Source organism: Bos mutus, chromosome 10, assembly GCF_027580195.1.
Source record: "Bos mutus isolate GX-2022 chromosome 10, NWIPB_WYAK_1.1, whole genome shotgun sequence".
Taxonomy (NCBI): domain Eukaryota; kingdom Metazoa; phylum Chordata; class Mammalia; order Artiodactyla; family Bovidae; genus Bos; species Bos mutus.
In genome coordinates, this window is record NC_091626.1 from 14,664,469 (window position 1) to 14,683,386 (window position 18,918).

General features: G+C 54.1%; 1 protein-coding gene across 1 annotated transcript in view; it reads right to left on the reverse strand.

The window, feature by feature from the left end:
* Nucleotides 1-2,227: 2,227 nt before the first annotated feature.
* Nucleotides 2,228-18,918, reverse strand: part of ITGA11 (integrin subunit alpha 11) — a 133,178-nt gene continuing 116,487 nt past the window's right edge. Inside the window, exons 21-30 of the mRNA XM_070377343.1 lie at nt 17,400-17,498; nt 15,387-15,463; nt 13,164-13,253; nt 12,290-12,380; nt 10,571-10,684; nt 10,311-10,397; nt 8,399-8,509; nt 8,208-8,303; nt 4,432-4,545; nt 2,228-3,765 (exon numbers count right to left, since the gene is read on the reverse strand). Of these exons, the coding sequence (XP_070233444.1) occupies nt 3,694-3,765; nt 4,432-4,545; nt 8,208-8,303; nt 8,399-8,509; nt 10,311-10,397; nt 10,571-10,684; nt 12,290-12,380; nt 13,164-13,253; nt 15,387-15,463; nt 17,400-17,498 (951 nt within the window). The 3' untranslated portion in view covers nt 2,228-3,693. The remainder of the gene's footprint in view (nt 3,766-4,431; nt 4,546-8,207; nt 8,304-8,398; nt 8,510-10,310; nt 10,398-10,570; nt 10,685-12,289; nt 12,381-13,163; nt 13,254-15,386; nt 15,464-17,399; nt 17,499-18,918) is intronic.

Consider the following 18,918-nt stretch of genomic DNA (forward strand, 5'->3'; position numbering starts at 1 on the left):
TACCTGGATTTCTCCTCTCTTGGCTGGCCAAAACTGAGGGACAGCATACTTGAGGTCCACGTCCCCGCAGAACACCAGTCAAGGCATGAGGGCCTGAGGCCGCTCTCAGAGCTACCCAAGGGCTGCTCCTGAGTTCCTGGATTTTCTTGCCCTCCTGTATGGGGTCTGACCATGTCAGAACCAACAGGGAGGCCCCCCAGGACATCGTGCACATCTCAAGTTCATAACTTGGTTGGAGGTCCTTTCCTTCTACTAGAGGTGAGTCTAGAATTGAAGAAGCCCTGACAATGTGAAGAGCGAATTCTAAAACCACCTGCAGTTGGTAATTGGGTGTGCAGAGTCAGACCTCGCCCCAGGTGTGTTTTCCGCCTGCGCACTTGCGTGCTATAGAATGGCTTTAGTACCACGAAGCCAGATGGGCCGATAATGCTTTTAAAAGACTGAACCCTTTTAAAGCTGGTTATGCATCATGTTCACACTCTTGAGTTCAAGCCTTAGTTTCACCATAAATAATTACTCTCGACTACCAGATAGAGCATTGCTAATAACTCCCCAAATGAACCATAATATGAATTTTCATGTTGATTTGCAGTTGCATTTTGGACTGCTTGCCACCATGCCAAAAATGCTTCAGAGACTGCTATTCATCTCCCCACCCCCAGACATTGGCAAATGTGCCCCCAACTCCTCTAAGAGGCCCTTTGGGTCTCTGAGGACCCCTGGTGATCTCCTGTAGGAAATTACACTCTGGAGACTTGCTGGAATGAGAAAGTCTTTCAAACTGCAGGCTGGAGCCAAGTAAAGTTGAACAGCATTACCATGATGGCACAGTTCCCTGTATGCAGCATGGAAGGTCACGTGTGCCCGTTAACCCCTTATTTCATGTTTTCTAGCCTATATATTCACGGGCACATTGGAGTCGCTAGGGGAACTCAGACAAACGATGCCCTGGCCCCTCTCCCAGCTGACTAAATCTGACCCCCATGGGTGGGCCCTTTGCACAGGCAGCATGTAAAGCTCTCAGGTGATTCTACTGTGCAGTGGGGCTTGAGAAGCACTGCTCTAGCATGAGGCTTTGTCCCTGTTAAGTATATCTTCCCTGCTTGTCCCACCAGCACTCTTAAGGGCAGTCGTGCCTTAAGATACTTACACCCCACAGCAAATGATTTCAGAAAGAGAGAACTGCTAAGATAGAGAAGACGAGAGCAGCACAGTGTGAGGGCTGAAGGCCCTGAAGATTCAGACAAGCCTCCCACTTTTTCTACCTTTTGACCCTTTAGCTGTTCTTTGCCTCAGGTAGCGGGGGGCATGGAGGGACTGTGACATCCCAGAGATAAACATGGCCTCTGAGTCCAGGGGTTGCATTTCAGTGACTTCTGGGCTGCATCTGATCTATTGATAGATTGTGTGGCCTGTGGTGTGACAGCACAAGGCAGATTTTTAAAATGTGAATGCCAGTTTCCAAAAGGTTTCATATGAAAGCATTCTCAGTCGATGGTGTTCTACAGAAGACTTGCTACCAAACAATGCACTTTTGGGTGTGGGGTCATACTCCACTTATGAGGGTGATGACTCAAATGAAGTATGATTTTTAAATGCTACCTTCTGATTTTGGTTTCACCATTTGAGGAAAAAATATTCCCATGACAAATCAGAAGTGACTGCATATCAATTCCTTCTACCTCTTCAGATCAAACCCGTCTACGGCTGGGTGAGAGTGACAGTGTGGCCTGAGGGACACCAGTCCTGAAATTCGTCTGGAATTTGCTGTGGAACCAGGGGCTCGCTCTTAATTTCTCTGGTTCTGAGTGTCCTCCTCTATGGGGGAAAGGGACCAAATAATTTCTGAGGTTCTCCTGGTTTCTTGGGATTCCAGCGGCATGAGAATAGCAAGGTGAGGAAACTGGAAGTCAGGGTCTGAAAATCGGCCCTGAGATGTCAGCCTAGAGAAATCTGGGAGAAAAGAGAGGGAACGAAGGGGTAGAAGCTATAGGGATATGTGCTTTCAACCATCTACACTGGCTAAAGAAGGAACAGTGGGCGTGGGAGGGAGGGAGGACCCCATCACTGAGCTGCCCACCCCAGACAGGTGGCCCTGGCAGGGGATGCTGTAGGGAGCGAGGGGTGGACATGCCCCTTCCTGACAGGAGCCCCTCATCCGCCTCTCGTTGTCAGAGCGCAGCTCGCTAGGACATGTTCTGCCCACAAAAGGATGGCAGCCTCTTGGTTGTTTTTAAACACTGTATTTTTAAAATTTTCTTAAAAATATTTACGACAGTAAAGGTCGTACTGTGTGTCAGGGGACAGATGCCTTTGATGGATCCCCTTTCATTCCTACCTCAAAACCAGGTCAAGGCATAAATTATTCGGCTGGGCACCAGGCGTGCCTCTTGTCCTCGGGGCCCCATCACTGGTGGGTCCACTTGTCCCAGGGGCTGGCCGATCAGATATTTGCCACCAAGGTTGCACAGGCTCCAGAGGTCCCCGCACTGGCTTTATCCAGTACGTTACGTGGAGAACCCCTCAGCACTGGTCCAGCGCTTCTCCCGGGCATGGGTGATGGGTGAGCAGAAGGGAGGAATTGGAGGTGGGGTTGGTGGCGGGGTATGTGTGTGTGTGTGTGTAGGGACAGGGTGATGCCGGGAGGGTGTGTGTGTGTGTGTAGAGGAAGGGGGTGATGCAGGGAGGGTGTGTGTGTGTGTGTGTGTGTGTGTGTGTAGGTAGGGCATGATGCAGAGAGAGTGTGTGTGTGTGAGAGACAAGGAGGGGTGGGAGGCTGTGTATGTGTGTGTATGTGTATAGGGAGGGGGTGATGCAGGGAGGGCCCCCCACCCCTGCCCCCAGCCTGCAGCCATTGCATCAGGACAGGCTGTGGGGAAGGTGAAGTGAGAACGTGGAGCCCTGGGGACTGCATCATCCACAGGCTTCCGCCAAGCACCCAGGAACAACAAAAGCAGCGGGAGGGGCGGCAGTTGCAGGCCCGGGGCTGCTGCGAGCACCGTGGGGGGCGGGGTGTGGGTGTCAGTCAGGTGAACGCAGGTGGGGGCTGGGGAAGAGCCCACCCGCACCCTCCTCTTGGTTCTCCTAGGTCCCAGCTGCCTGTCCATCACAGTCTCTGCCTCCAGAGTCTGTCTTCATCCTGGCCAGCAGCTGTCACCACTGGGGCCCTCACTCAGGGGGCACTCCAGGGACCTATCTCCGGCTAGGAAGGGGTGAGGTGACTCGGGAGCTGTGGGCAGTGCAGGGATGGGGGGACAGCGCAGGATGCAGATCTGCTGTCCCACTGGGATCCCCTGCAACTACAGGTCCGGAGAAGGCAGAGTGCGTTGGCATTTGTAGTCTCCTCTCCGGGTTTCTTCTGAGGATGGGGTGATGATGACTTCCTAGCACCTTAGTGGTGGGGGTGGCAATGCCTCTGCACAGCCTGGGGGTGACTTTGGGGTGTACCTTGGGGGGGGGGTCCCTCTAAGTCCCTAGGGACCTGTGTTGGAGGTGCTGCGGCTCCCAGTAGGACAGTCCCTCTGAAAACTGACTCGAGTTCCTTTCAGAGGGAGCAGACTCAGTCTTTCAGGAGATGAGGTCAAGTGCAAAGTGAGCCGGTGTCCTCTCCGCCCCAGCTCGGTGGGCTCCGGGCCTGCACACTGCCTGGGCCCGCATGCTGGCCCCCATCCACTCACAGCCTCCTCAGGAGCCTCACTCCAGCACTTTGGGTGTGGGGTCCAGGCCAGGCTCCCTCCTGCGCTTGGCACTTTTAAAGAAGCCGAGCTGTGGGGAGACGAAGAAATGTCAGGGGTGGGCAGGTGGGCAAGGCCTGTCTCCCCTCCCTCCACTTACCCTCCTGAGGCTGCTTTCCTCAGAAGCGTTCCCTGAATGCCTCCGCTGCTCACACTGAGTACCCCCCACCAACTGCCAGGCTGGCCAAGGGGCCTCTTCATTGGTGACACGGAGGCTGGAACCAAGCGGATGGAGCCTATGTCCAGAGGCAAGCATTGCTGTTTGACGCTGCCCGAGTCACTACCGCTCTCTGGGCCCCCTCTCACCTTATCTCGAATAGGAGGAGGTTGAGACCGGGGCTTCTTAACTCGAGACTCGGGACAAAGAAAGGCTTCTAAGGGATTTCTTAACAGCCTGACATTAAATTGGAGAAATTCTGTGGTTGTGTGTGCTTGCTTTTTTTCTGATCAGAGGAAGGCTAGCTTTCATCAGGGACCCAGAAGGGGACCCACAAAAGGGCTGGAGCCACAGGTTGAGTGCCCTCTGGTGGCCCATCTGCCTGCTGTGGTGAGGAGCCCGCAGAGTTCTGGGGAGGAGGCTGGGCGGGCCCCAGCTCCCATGTCGAGGAGCATGTGGGCACTGGCCACACAGCTCAGAGGCTGGGGCCCCAGGCCGGGACAGCCAGGGTGCTGCCCCACCCTTCCGCAGGGCTCTCACCTTCCAGAGCGCCAGGACCAGCAGGGCCAGCAGCAGGAGGCCCCCCAGGGTGCTGCCCACGATGATCCAGATGGGGACCTGCGAGTCTTCTTGCTTGGAGATCTCAAACGTGATCTGCAAGGGGAGGGGTGGGGCCGTGTCAACAGACTACTGTCCTGGGGCCCCAGGCGGGCGGCAGCCTGGGGCAGGGCAGGAGGGCAGGAGACATCTGGCAGCTGGTGGGAGAGCTGCGTCCCCTTCCCCAGGAAGACACTGCAGGGGTGGGCGGCACACAGCCTGCTGAGCGGCCTCAGAGCCCCCCGCCCCAGCACGGTGGACCCCTGACTTAAGTGACCAGGCGATCCCACCTTCTCTCCGAGACACATTCTGCTTTTGCTTTTGGGCCACTTCTCTCTGCCTGGATCCTCCTCCTTCTACATGGGCTACTGTTTCTTGCTTTGTTTGCTGCTGCTTCCTAAATGCTGGTGTGTCCCATGGCTCTGCCCTTGGACATCTTTTTAAAATTAATTTTTATTGGAGTGTAGTTGCTTTACAGTCTTGTGTTAGTTTCGGATCTACAGCAGAGTGAGTCAGCTCTAGGTGTACATATATCCCCTCTGTTTTGGATTTCCTTCAGCACAGAGCATTGAGTAGAACTTCTTGGGCTATACCACAGATTCTCGTCAGTTATCTATTTTATACATAGTATCAGCGTATATATATGTCAATTCCAATCTCCCGATTCATCCCATCTCCCTCTCCGTGGACCTCTTCTTTATCTCCAGTCACTCCGGGACCCTCCCTCAGAGCTGCCTTATGAAGTAGGTGCAGTGGGCACAGTGGTGAGGGCCCACAGTGCTTCTGAAGCCTCAGACAGTAAAGAATCTGCCTGCGGTGCAAGAGACCAAAGTTCAGTCCCTGGGTCAGGAAGATCCCCTGGAGAAGGGGATGGCAACCACTCCAGAATTCTTGCCTGGAGAATTCCATGGACCGAGGAGCCTGGCGAGCTACAGTCCATGGGGTCACAAAGAGTTGGACACGACTGAGTGACTAACTCACAGTGCTTTTAGGGGCCCACAAAAATGTTCTAATTTCCTTTAAAGTTAGAATCAAAAGATGATTATAATCTTGCCTGGATTTTATTTGTCTTTATACAGACCGAGTCATAAAATAATCATTTTTTTCCCCCTGTTTTTGGAGAAAAGCCCTGAAAGCAAAAGTGCCCAGGGCCATGAAAGCCCTAACACAGTTCTGGGGAAGGCCGTAACCATCTTCACGCCAGCTGATGCATTCATGTTTCTACCTTCTACCTGGACTCTCCACTGCACTCTTTTTTTTTTTAAACTATTTTTGTTTGTGTTTGTTTTTAGGCCATGCCACACAGGCTATAGTCCAGGGATTGCAAGAGTTGGACATGACTTAGTGACTAAACCATCACCACCACACAGCCTATGGGATCTTAGTTCCCTGATCAGGGATCAAACCTGGGTCCCCTGCATTAGGAGCTTGGGTTCTTAACTACTGGGCCAGCAGGGAAGACCTTCCACTGTGCTCCTGACTCATATCCGTCGGTCCACGTGGTCCTCACACAAACTCCTGATCTCATTCCTCAGCCTGTTTCTGGAAGCCAGAGGCAGGGGGTGTATTCTCTTTTCTGCTGGGTTCCCCAGGCTTCCCATCTCACTCAGAGAGAAAATTAGAATCCTCGTCCTGGCCTGCAAGGCCCTGCGCCCTCTGGCCCTTTGAATCTCTGCAGCCTCATCTCCTGCTCCGTCCCTTGCTCTCGACTCTGCCACCTGGCCGCCAGCACGCCAGGCACTGCGCCTGCTGCTGGGACTCTCACCTCCATTCCTTCTGCTGGCAGAGCTCCACCATGAGACACCATTGTGCTGCTCCCGGTCTCTGTCCCTTTATGCAGTGGCTCCCCCGGGCTTACTGTATAAAACAGCACCACCTCCTCTCCACCGTTACGCGTCTGCGTTTTTCTGGGCAGAGCTTATCACCACTGACATCGAACTTATGTTCACTGCCTCTTCCCCCACCCCAGTCCAGAGGGTCAGCTCCAGGGAGAGCAGGGGCTTGTCTGTTTTGCTTGCTGCTCTATCCTCAGTGTGTGGAACAGGGCCTGCCCAGAGCAGGAGCTCAGTTACCTCGCTGAAAGCCTGAATGAATGCACCCCTCGACAGCATGGCAGCAGAGCCCGGCTTGGCCCCTGACTCCCCTTCTGCCCTACCTTACACAGCCTCCATTTCCATATCTGGAAAGTGGCCATGAGGACGTCCCTCAGAGCCATGAGGGGTGATCAGGGAACATGGCATATGGTCAGGGCTCCACCCACAGCAGGTCCCATCTAGCTTTTTCCACTCTTGAAGGCTGGCACCTTGCTCAGAGCCAAGTCACCAGGGGCTTAAGTGGGGGGTGACTGGGTTTCTAAGAGAAGCGAGGCATCCAGAGTATAAGAGGGGTTTCGTAGGGTGAGGGGTGGGAGTGGAAGGAGAAGTCATAAACTAGTAAATGACAAATGAACTGGTGTGGAGAGTGAGGTCGTTACGTGTGTGGTGTCCGCACCACACTTCTCACTTGATTGCCTGGGAAATTCCCGCATGTCTCCTGAGATTCAGATCAAGTGGACTATCTCCAGAAAGCCCTCCTGGACATGCCCTGCTCTGACCTGGGCTCACCCTCAGACTGCACCCACACTTTGTTGGCCTCATTTATCTGTGGTGGAGGCTGAGAAACAGCAGGAAAACCCGACAAAACGCTGCAGAAGGAACAAGTAAAACTGCTCCCGGGGTGTTTGCCTGACTGCTGCTCCTGGGCTTCTGCCTGGGCTCCCTCTCGGCCTGGCACACCTCTACACTGTTTGGGATCGACGTTGGTGACTTGTTAAGGTCTGGCTTCCTGACCCAGCGTATTTTGCTCTCCAGCATCTCCTGGGATGGGACTGGGGATTCACTGGACACCTGGGATAGAAGGCTCACCCAGAGCCCAGACCACAGTTCAGGGACGTGGCCAGTGGAGGGCAGCAGAGTCCCATGCCTGAGATGCCCAGCTCCTAGAGCTGCTGCTGCTACTGCTAAGTCACTTCAGTTGTGTCCGACTCTGTGTGACCCCATAGACGGCAGCCCACCAGGCTCCCCCATCCCTGGGATTCTCCAGGCAAGAACACACCCACCTTCATTTCAAGACCCAATTTCTCATTTTCCCAGGAGCACCGCCTGGATCTTCGCTCCTTTCCTGGACCCTGATTCAAGCCAGTCTGATCTATAACAATCTGGCTTTTCTCAATTAAAAAAGAGTCCCAATACAGAGACTCTTCCCATTCCTTGGTCTTCACAATTTCAGTTTGCAACCGCCTTCATTAATTAGATCTGAGCTGAGGATGGATGAGGAGGGGAGGACTCGCTGGCCATTCTAGGCTGCCAGTTTGCCAAGACCCAGCCTTGCCGCCCTGAGGCAGGAGGCAGGCAGCCTGGACCGCGCTTGTGCTTCCTCCAGTGTAAAACACGCAGGTGTCCCTCCTTCCTCTGCCTCCGGGGAGCTGTGGAGGTATAGAGCTTGGTGCCCCCCACCCCCCAGGTACAGGGTGATGAATGCCTATTTCTGGTCCCCTCTTCCTACTTTTGTCCCAACGGCCTGTTTGTCTCTATTTCCCCTCTCCTCTGATGTTGCACCAACTGCGGCAGGCCTGTCCGTCTCTCTCCTGCAGGGGGAGTAGGGAAACTTTAAGCGAAGGGATGACCCTTCCCCAAGCTGGCCTGGCACGAGCCCAGGTCTGTAGGGTTCCAAGTGCTCACCTGGCGGCTGGGATCCTCCTCGCGGAAGATGAATGGGCTGTGGAACTGCCTCTGCAAGGCGGCGTGGACCGTGATTCTCATCAGCTTGTACTTGAGCTGTGTAATCAGAGGCCTTGTCAGGAGCTGGCCCCTCCCTTGGAGAGACTCCCTAGCACCCGTCTCCTCCAGCCTGGCCCTGGAGCTCTACTTACTGCTTTTAAGGACCTCAACCACAGGTTCCCCAGCAGATGGAAATTGATTTCCTGGTTGGGGGCCAGCCTCACGTTGCAGTTGATGGAGACTACATCAGAGTTGCTGTGATTCTGAAAGAGGAGGGTCTCTGGGTGAGCAGGGGCTTGGCCACCAGAGAGATGGCTCAGCTGCTCAGCTTGACCAAGTGGGGTTTTGCTCCTGGGGAAGGGTGACAGAGGACAGGGGACAAGGAAGGAGGTGAGGGGTGGAGGCCACAGGGGCTGGGGCTGCCGAGGCTGGCTGGAGGACAAGGTAAGGACAGTATTAATATATCGGATGCTCCATTTGAAGTTGTGCATTATTGGATGTATTCCAGGAACAGAACTTTAGGTCAGCATTAGAGAGCCTATAAATGTCATCCCCCTACAAACACATTAAAGGGAAAGTGATACATTACTTTAACAGATGCAGTAACTTTAAGCACTTACGCTTTAACTTTAAGCATTTTATGAAATCCAACTTCTGTTTGTGATAAAAAAAAAAAAAAAAAAAAAAACTACCAGGGAACTTCCTGAATCTGAATAAGGGTGCTTATTTAAAAAAAAAAAAAAAACTACATCAAGTATTACATTTCACAATGAAAAACTAAAAATAATTCCTTTAAATGCAGAATTAAGACAAGATGGTCATCATTTCTGTTTAGCATTGCCCTGGAGCTCCTAGACAGAGGAATAAGAAAAACAATTTAAAAGGATTGAATGGTAAAACTAAAACTATTATTACTTGCAGATGACACTATCCTAATAGAAAACCCAAACAAATCATCAAATAATTAGGATTTATTAGGTTAAACTCATTTGTGTGGCTCTCTTGCAGCCACCTCACCCCACCCACGTCTGTCTTCAGTACCGTGCACTACACTCCAAAGACGCTTTGTTTGGGGAAATCAAATGAAAACAGAGAAGATTTTTATTTGGGTAAGGAGTCATGAAAGCATGCTCAGAAATTGGTGCGTGGGGCAGAGGTAGCCCCGGGAACAGAAACCTGGACCCTAGCAGGTGTCCTGGGAGGACCCTGGGCGTTGACATTGGCTTCCGTTTCAGGCTTCCCAGATGGCACTAAAGGTAAAGAACCTGCCTGCCAACGCACAAGGGTCAAGACTCGAGTGTTTGATCCCTGGGTCAGGAAGATCCCTTGCAGGAGGAAATGACAACCCCCTCTAGTATCCTTGTCAGGAAAATTCTGTGGACAGAGGAGCCTGGCAGGCTACAGTTCATGGGGTCACAAAGTCGGACACGACTGAGCTACTAAGCACAGCCTTCTATCTCTGGGGACAGGGAGGCCCCGGCTGATACGATCAGTGCTTCCAGTACAAGCCCCATGGGGTCTGGCCTCTGTTACGCTGTTCCGTCTCGGCTCCTTCCTCCTTCCTCTGTTTGTCCGTATCCTACTAACCCTTTTAGGCACAGGGCAAGTCCATGATCTCTGTTCCTTTTTTTTTTTTAATTTGGTTAAACTGAGCCTTAGTTACGGCACACGGAATGTTGCAGCATGGAGGAGCTTTTCAGCTGTGGCATGTGCGAACTAGTTCCCTGACCAGGGGTCGAATCTGGGCCCCCTGTATTCGGAATGCAGAGTCTTAGCCACTGCACCACCAGGGAAGGCCCCCTGCTCCTCTTATTCAAGGTTGTCTGCTTCTCTGCCCCTCACTCAACAGGTACTCCCAGCCTCCACCCCTGGCTTCTTTACACTCAACCCGGTGTCTCCCCTGAGATGTGAGCCCACTAAGGATACGAAGTATCTTTTCTGTTTCCTCTTGGTTTGAGGCTGGGACATAGAGAGGCTTCGATAAGCTCCTGTGGACAAACTACTGGTCGAGGAGCTCAGGCAGCCCCTCTCCTCGTCCCGGGCTCCTGGCATGGGGACGCTCACCAGCTGTGGGGTGCGACTCAAGTCCTCCTCCGTCGGGGCACGCCGGTACTCGGTGCTGTTCCCCCAGATGTTACAGGACGTGTTCACCTGCACGAGGAAACAGGCAGCCAGCCTCACACCAGCCCTGGCAGACTCGGCAGCCTGAACAGTCCTCTCTCCCTTCTGCCCAGGGAAGGCCCAGCCGGCCCTGGGCCAGGGAAGGAGCACACCTAGTGGTCTGCTTGTCCCCTACCCACACCGGCCCCCCGGGGTGTGGGTACCTGGTCAGTGAGGAAGTCCCTCAGCAGCAGTAGCCGGTTGCCGCCCCTGGTGGCGATGGGAATGGTGATCTTCATTGTCACCCCATGGATGGGAAACAAGCCCAAGTTTTGGATCTGTGGCCCGAGAAGGGGAGGTGTCAGTACATCCAGCAGTGGTTGGGTGGTGGGGGACAAGATCCACGGGGGTGAGCCCCCCAACCCCAGCCAGGCCTGAGAAACAAGTTCCTTCAAGCTCCCTGGCCCTTTCACTGTGGATGCTCTAAAGCTCTTCCAGACCTTGGCTGGGGGCTGCAGGAAGGAAACCGCATGGAAGCTGAAAGGGATGGGCTCCTGGAGGCTGAGGACCGCCACTGGGGGCCATGAGGCTGAGAGCAAGGGTTACTTCCCCTTTTCACCCTCGTTTGGGTGTCGCCCTGAACAGAGGTCTGGGTGGAGATGGTGACAGCAACTCCTTTACTATGAGAGAGAATCATTAACGGATGTAATGATTACATTCTGATGCAGGATGTAAATAGTGTGCATTGGTGCACATTCTAGCTGCGATGCATTCAGCGTCAGTTCAGTTCAGTTCAGTCACTTGTCGTGTCTGACTTTTTGCTACCCCATGGACTGTAGCACGCCAGGCCTCCCTGTCCATCACCAATTCCCGGAGTTTACTCAAACTCATGTCCGTTGACGGAGAAGGCAATGGCACCCCACTCCAGTGTTCTTGTCTGGAGAATCCCAGGGACGGCAGAACCTGGTGGGCTGCCATCTATGGGGTTGCACAGAGTCGGAGAGGACTGAAGCGACTTAAGCAGCAGCAGCAGCATGTCCATTGAGTCGGTGATACCATCCAACCATCTCATCATCTATTCAATGTCAGAGCCGCAGTGATTACAAACAGGGTTTTGGAATCAGAAAGGCTGAACACATAACCCATGGCTGCTGCCACAGTTGAGCTGTGTGGCCTTGGGCAGATTATTAAACCTCTCTTGGATGAGCCATCGAGGCATCTGTGTGTTTCTAGCTGTCTGCCTGCTCCCGACTCTTGCCCAACAATTCAGGGCTGGGGAGATTATGGGGCAGAGACTCTTAAATGCCTCCTAATTTTCCTTCTTCCTTCTTCCTTAGTGACAGAAACCAAGGCAAAAAGGCACATTTCCTAGCCTCCCGTATAGCTGAATCACACTGTTCTGGACAATGAGAGGTAATTGGACGTGTGAGGCAGTGCCAAAGAGGTTACTCAGGGAGGTGTCTTGCACACTCTTCTCCTTTTCCTTCTTCCTGGAATGAGGATGTGATGACTGGAGTTGCAGCCACCTTGGACTATGAGGTGAACTTGAGAGGTTGATAATCACATGTTGAGGATGGTGGAGCGGACACAAGGAGACCCAGTCCCAGGGGACTTTGTAAAGTTGTCAACTCTGGACTTCTTTTTTATGGGAGAGAATAAACCCCAGAGCATTATATATATCACTGTTTTTTCACATTTAAAAAGTCATAAGCAGATACACCTATTCTTCACTGACACACCCTCCTGGTCCAGCCTCATACTTTTCCAGATGAGGACTGAAAGGCTCAGAGAGGGGAGGGACTTGCCTAAAGTCACACAGTGAAGGGGTGGCAGGGTTGAGGCTGGAATCTGGGCACTGGCAACGCTTTCAGATTCCTTCCCTCCCAAATGGGGGTTCTCAGCTCCTGTCTTTCACTGTCTGCCTGGCTGCCCTCCAGCCTAACCTTGAAAATGCAGTGGAAGGGAGGCCCAATGCCATGGTATCTCTCCAGGGAGCTGTTGGACTTGACCTCGTAGTGGCTCAGGCTGCTGCTCCTACAGGGACAGAGGACAGGGACGCTGTGAGCTCAGTCGGCGTTGGCTGGATGGATAAACGAACGAAAGAAGGTGTGGGCATGTTCCCATCTCCCTGGATCACAGCAAACAGGTTTCCTCTTGTGTCCATTGGGAGGGCTGTGTTGGGAAGGCTTCTTCCCAGCAGGAATAAGCACTGAGATCAATTAGCAATGTCTGCTGGGGTGTGGGATGGGCATGAATCAGAGGCCAGTTCTCTACCATCCCAGTCCTTGCCTCCTGCCCAGGCGCATGGCCTCTTTCGATCACCAACTTGCCCACTGTGCACCTCTAGTGTTGGCTGAAGGAGGGCCAGAGCTTTCTGTTTGCTGTTACTTCCTGACTTCTCCACCTACCTGGGAGCTCTGGGAGGTAGAGGGGGCAGACTGGGGGCCAGGAGCAGACTGAGGGAGGGGGGTGGTGGGAGCAGTCTGCCCTGGGGGCAGGAGCATTTTCTCACTGATACTGTTTAGAATTGCCAGTGTGAGGTGGTAATGAAATGCAGATGGACTTTTTAGCAAGTTCTGATATTGTTTTGACTTCTCTGCAGAGCAGGGCCCTACTTGCAACCTCTCCTGGGGATACTGCCTGTGCCCCCAGCCTTTGGGGTGCCCCCTGCAGGGAGCTCCCTGGTGACCAGGTCTGTGCCTCCTCCTCCTCTAGTGGACACTGCCTCCCTTTCATGGACGGGGCACTGCACTCTTAGGGATACACTTGGCTGCATCTCCAAGTACCTCAGCACAGGGCCCCGGGGCCCCGGCCCACCTGGTGAAGAGGACGTCGGCCTCGTACTTGAGGTGGAAGCGCAGAAGGGCCGTGTTGTCTTCCTTGGTGCTCTCCTCCTCATCGCTGTCACTGCAAGGAGAGCCGGCCGCGCCTGCGGTCACGAAGGGGCAGCCCTCCCTCCACTCAGCCCCACACCCCGACTGGCTCAGGGCGGCTGGAGGGATCCAAGCCGGGCTGAGAAGGAGCCTCCCGGCTAGTCTAGGGCTGTGGCTCCAGAGAGGCCAGCTGGGGGTGCGGTGCCTGGCAGCCATTGGAGGTGTCTCCCAGGAGGGGAAAGGCCGGGGAGGTGGGGGACCTGGACCTCAGCTTTCCCTGCCCTCTCTCTGGGCACAGCACATCTGGGCTGGAGGCTGGGAGGACCGTGCCAGCTTGCTCACAGCAGCCTGTGCCCCCTCTCATCTGTTAGCCAGGCAAGTCCTGCTCTGGGGGCCCCGGGGGTGGGGATTATGCTTGTAGGGCAAGGCTCTGCCCAGGGGAGGAGAGGTGCATGAGGAATTGATTCAAGACTCTTGAGAGTCCCTTGGACTGCAAGGAGATCCAACCAGTCCATCCTAAAGGAGATCAGTCTTGGGTGTTCATTGGAAGGACTGATGCTGAAACTGAAACTGAAACTCCAATCCTTTGGCCACCTGATGCGAAGAGCTGACTCATTGGAAAAGACCCTGATGCTGGGAAATATTGAGGGCAGGAAGAGAAGGGGACGACAGAGGATGAGATGGTTGGATGGCATCACCGACTCAATGGACATGGGTTTGGGTGGACTCTGGGAGTTGGTGATGGACAGGGAGGCCTGGTGTGCTGTGGTTCATGGGGTTGCAAAGAGTTGGACACGACAGAGTAACTGAACTGAACTGAGAGCGTTTACTGACTCTTGAATTGACCTTTCTGAGGTACAGGTCGGGCAGCTCCCATGGGGTGGCTGAGGGGCTGTGTGCTGCCTTTAAAATACCAGGGAGGCATTAGAGTTTTGTCAAATACGCTTCCCTTTACTTCTGAGCACCACGAACCACACCACCAGGGCAGATCATTTTAGACATAAAGAGATACAATTTCTGCTCATTAGGTGCATGAAGCTGGATTTCCTTTGGAAGCGTTAACCCAGAGAGGTGCTTAGTTAGAAAAGGGAGTCTGACACACACACACGCCCAACTCACAAGCGCCCGCCAGCAGCCACGCTGCCAAGAACTCTGCAGGCAAGGGTGTTCATTACCTGTGAGAAGGGGCTCTTTTCTTAGAGGGAGGCCTCAAGATATCAACACATCTTCACCTCATGGCAGGTGAGCATTCCACCCAAGTGCACAGACTGGCTAACTGCACTGGTGTGTGGATCACCAGCACTTCGTGACTGCTGACTGGTGTGCGCGCTCAAAGGTTGGTGCTGCCAGATTTATTTCCAGTGTGGAGAAGTTCTCAGGAGGGTTTATAAAGCCTTATAAAGCTAGAATCCCTTCCTGCCTTTGTGTGTTTATTACTGACATGGGTGATTCATGGTGTCAACCTAAAGTGAACTGCCTCAGGGAAACCTGCGAGACAGACAGACAGATCCACAGAGAGTTAAGAGAAGGTCTTTAAAAACTGGAACTTTCCAAGGGGAGAGAAGGGGCCAGCGCAGAAAGAGCACTGGATAAGGAGGAGGAAATCTGTGCAGGGTAACCACACCACCCTGCATGCACCCCATCTCATCTAGCACTGGATAGGGAGGAAGAAATCTGTCTATGGCCATACCACCCTGCATGCATCCCATCTCGCCCCTTCTCAGAAGCTAAGCAGGGTTGAGCCTGGTTAGTGCTTGGATGGGAGGAGTGGGAAATCTAGTGTTTAGCTTCGAGTTGTGCTATTTACATGCTGTGTGTTGATGGGAAATTCACTCAACCTCTCTGAGCTTTTTCTTACCTGGGAGGTGGGATGGGAATAAGTCCTGCTTTGCTTGTCTTAAGAGGCTGCTGTAAAGACTGACTGAGATAATATGTGCCCAGTGCTTCACAACTGTAAGCTTTTAAGTAACTGCTATATAAAGGTAAGGGTATTATTATTTCTATCCAAGCTGAAGAACAGTGGCAGTGCAGCTCGCCAGCACCTGGGGACTAACCTGGGGCCCTCCCAGGCTGGGGCAGTGAGGGATGTAGGGAGGGCGGTTCCTAGTAGCAGAAGAGGGCCTGGGAGTTGCAAGTGGGGAGGGAAAAGGAGTGGGCCAGCCCTGACCTGCCCGCTGTGAGCTGGATCTCCAGGTGGTGCAGGAAGATGGATTTGCTGAACTCGAAATCCAGACGGAAAGCCACCTGCAAAGAAAGAGTTGCTGGAGCTGGGATGGCTGGCAACTGCTTGCCCGCAGCAGCCCTGGCCCCCCCTCCCAGCTCCTGCCCTCTCAGTGGACCCTGCTGGCAGGGAATGGACTGGGGGAGGGAGGACCAAGTGCTGGAGTAATGTGAGCTGCGCTTGGGGGCTGTGGAGGGGACGCAGCCAAGGTCAACAGCTCCTGAGATGGGGCTTCTTGGCTGTGGAGCCAGCCCTTTACCACCTCCCTTTTTGTTTTTAACTACCGGCCACTGCTGCTGCTGCAGCACAGAAAAAGCTCTGTGCGACCCCATAAACGGCAGCCCACCAGGCTTCCCGTCCCTGGGATTCTCCAGGCAAGAACACTGGAGTGGGTTGTCATTTCCTTCCCCAATGCATGAAAGTGAAAACTGAAAGTGAAGTCGCTCGTCGTGTCCGACTCTAGCGATCCCATGGACTGCAGCCTACCAGGCTCCTCCATCCATGGGATTCTCTAGACAAAAGTACTGGAGTGGGGTGCCATTGGCCGCGAATCCAACTTCAGACTCTTCCTGCAGGAATTTCTGGGGGTGAGTTGATGGCAGGAAGGGGAGCCGGCCTTCACCATGCACCATGGGAGGTGCGGCCAGAAGGGAGTGGTGAGACTGCCCACGTGCACTCCCTGTTCTTGCGTGTGAACAGGTGGGGAAGCGTGGAGGCTGTCCCAGGCTACTCAGCAGGCTAGTCGCACATCTGTCTCCTTGTTCAGAGGCCCTCCCGCCGCTCCGATGGCCCTGGTCCCCGTGCTGCCTTCGGCCTTCCCCCAGGAGTAGGGCCTGGGGCCCCTGATGGTGCCCTGTGACCCTCTCGTTACCTTCTGTCCTGCCTGGTGGTTATACTGGGGCTTTGCACAGAACGCTGGTGCTCTTCCTAGGTCTGACCCTCATTGGTTTTCTCAAGGAGACCTTGGTGGCGGGGATCTTTCTCCCCAAGTGGCCACGGGTGGGGTGGGGAAGCTTGGGCTGGGTGCTGCCCCTCCTGGGTCTTCACCCAAGAGCTCCTGAGTGTGTCAGTGTCTCACCTCAAACACTGCAATCTTGACAAGTTCTTTTATAAGGAGCCCTAATCCCCCGCCCCATCCCCCAGCTTTGCAGACTCTGCTGCTGGGAACACACTCGGCTCTCCAGCTAGCCTTGCCTCAGGCTCCCCTCTGTCTGATTCTCACTTTACAAGCAGCTTGGCCTCAGTTAGCTGTTCCCTTACTCTGGAACCCTCAGTGGCTGCCTGCTGCCCAGGGGATGGGAAAATGCTCCCACAATCTGAAGTCTACCTCCCTTTCCCAGGAAGTTGCTTCTCCCAACTCTACACTCTTTTCACATGTACTTTTAAGCACATGGTACCTGCTCAAAAAACATTCATTTTCCTCCCCATCTCTCCCCAGGCAGAGCTGGGGAGACAGAGGCTGGACATTTTAAAAACATGTTAGGGGGATGTCTCTGGTGGTTCAGCAGTTGAGGCTCCATGCTTCCAATGCAGGGGCCATGGGTTCAATCCCCGGTCAGGGAACTAAGATCCCACATGCCTCATGGTGAGGCCAAAAATTTTTTTTAAAAAGTAAAAACATGCTAGGGTACAGTACAGAGGGCTAACTGGCCAAGAGGAGGTGGGGGAGTGGGGGGCGGAAGTGGCAGGATTCCCTGAGGTGAGGGCCCACGCTCTCAGGGGGTGTGCTGTCAGCCCTGGGGGTAGCTGGCTGATTAGGTCATTCAAATGTTGGTTCTTGGGAGAATAAAACAACCTTAATTTAAAAGCCACCCTCAGGCCTCTCCGTCCCTCCCCAGTCTGCCCCTCTGTTCGCTTTTACTTCTCTTGCTCCCCCCCGTGCCTCCCTGATCGGTCCTGGGCACACCGCCCCAGCCTGACCCGCCCCAGGCCCCCCGCACACCACGCTCCAGCCGCCACCTTGGCCTTGGCCCGGAAGAAAGGATAGCTGACGTTGCAGACTTTCTTGTGGAGCCTCCTCTCCTCGTTCACACACTCGATGCTGCCATCTGAGTCATCCTGGGGGAAGGTGGGGGCGTCATGGGCAGTAGTTAGGTGGGGTCTCAGACCCAGGTCTGGGGGCCACCCCTGCCCCCAGCCCCCACCTGCCCAGGCTGAGGCTGCAGCACAGGCAGCAGAGGCTGCAGGCACAGAGCCCCTGGAGGCGCGGGCGTGGCATGGTTCTGGGTGCAGAGAGCATGGCAGGAGCCGGTGCAGGGCAGTAGGCCTGGCTCCAGCAGTGCCCGGTTGTGAAGAAAATGGGCAGGACTCATGGACGTGCTGTGTCACGCCCTTTGGATCAAGCCTGGAGGCAGGACTTATCATCCAGCTTACAGGTGGGGTCCGTGAGGCCCAGAGATGGGAGGTAACCAGCTCAGTCCACCAGAAAGTGGTTTCTTCCACTTGAGGTCTCCTTGTTGGGTGGTAGGGGTTGGGGAGAGGAAGGAGGGGCTGTTTCTGCTGTGAGCACCTCCTGGGCTGGGGATGGATGGTGGTGCTGGTGAAGGAGCGAGACTATAGGCCAGCCCTACTCACATACTATATGCCATGTGTATGTGTACACGTGTGTATGCGTGTATGTGTGCCTGTGGACATGGCCCTTGACAGGACACATTTCCAAAGTCCCTTTGTGTCGAAGAAACAAAGCACCATGATTCCTTCCCATGAGGGTTATGAACAGGCATGGGATTGGTCTTGGACAGTCTGGGCTATGGCAGCAGGAAAAGATGGATGCAGGTTTGGGGCTCTATTTCCCCTAAATAACCTAAGTCCAGATAGAGATAAACAATCTCTGGAAGAACAGGCCTAAAGACTATCAGGTGAGCCGGGTGCTTTTACTCTGGGCTTCGGGGCAGGACCTGGGCCTGGCAGAGGAAGTGATTTTGCATTAACAACTTCTCCTTGCATTCTATGCACTGACCTGGGGTCTATTTGAGGACACTGGGGACCCATCAAGGGCAGGAAGCCCCCCGCTTTTCTAGTGGGCCTCACTCCACTGGGCTTCTCTTCCTGCTCTATAGGAAGAGTGCGTGCTCGTGTGTGTGTGTGTGTGTGTGTGTGTGTGTGTGTATGGCTGGGGAGGGGTCGTCCTGTCTCTCTCCAGGCCAATGGAAGGGGTGGTCGAGGTGAGAACACAGGGCTGGCTGTTCTATTCTGCAACCCCCAGGCCCCATGTGGACACTGTGAGATCTGTGAGGACAGAGACTGTGTCTGATGGAGCCTGGGACCCCCGAGCACCCACACGTGACAATAATCTCCTAGGCTTGTTCAACAGACTTGTCTTGAGGGCCTTCTGCATGCCCAGCCCTGGGGACAGATGTGATTGAGAAAGGGCACTTGCCCTCTGGGAGTTCAGGGTTATAGCAGGGCAGCGCTCAGACACTGATGATGCCCATGGAGTATGCACAAGGCTGTGCCAGGGAGCTGTGCAGGCTGGGGG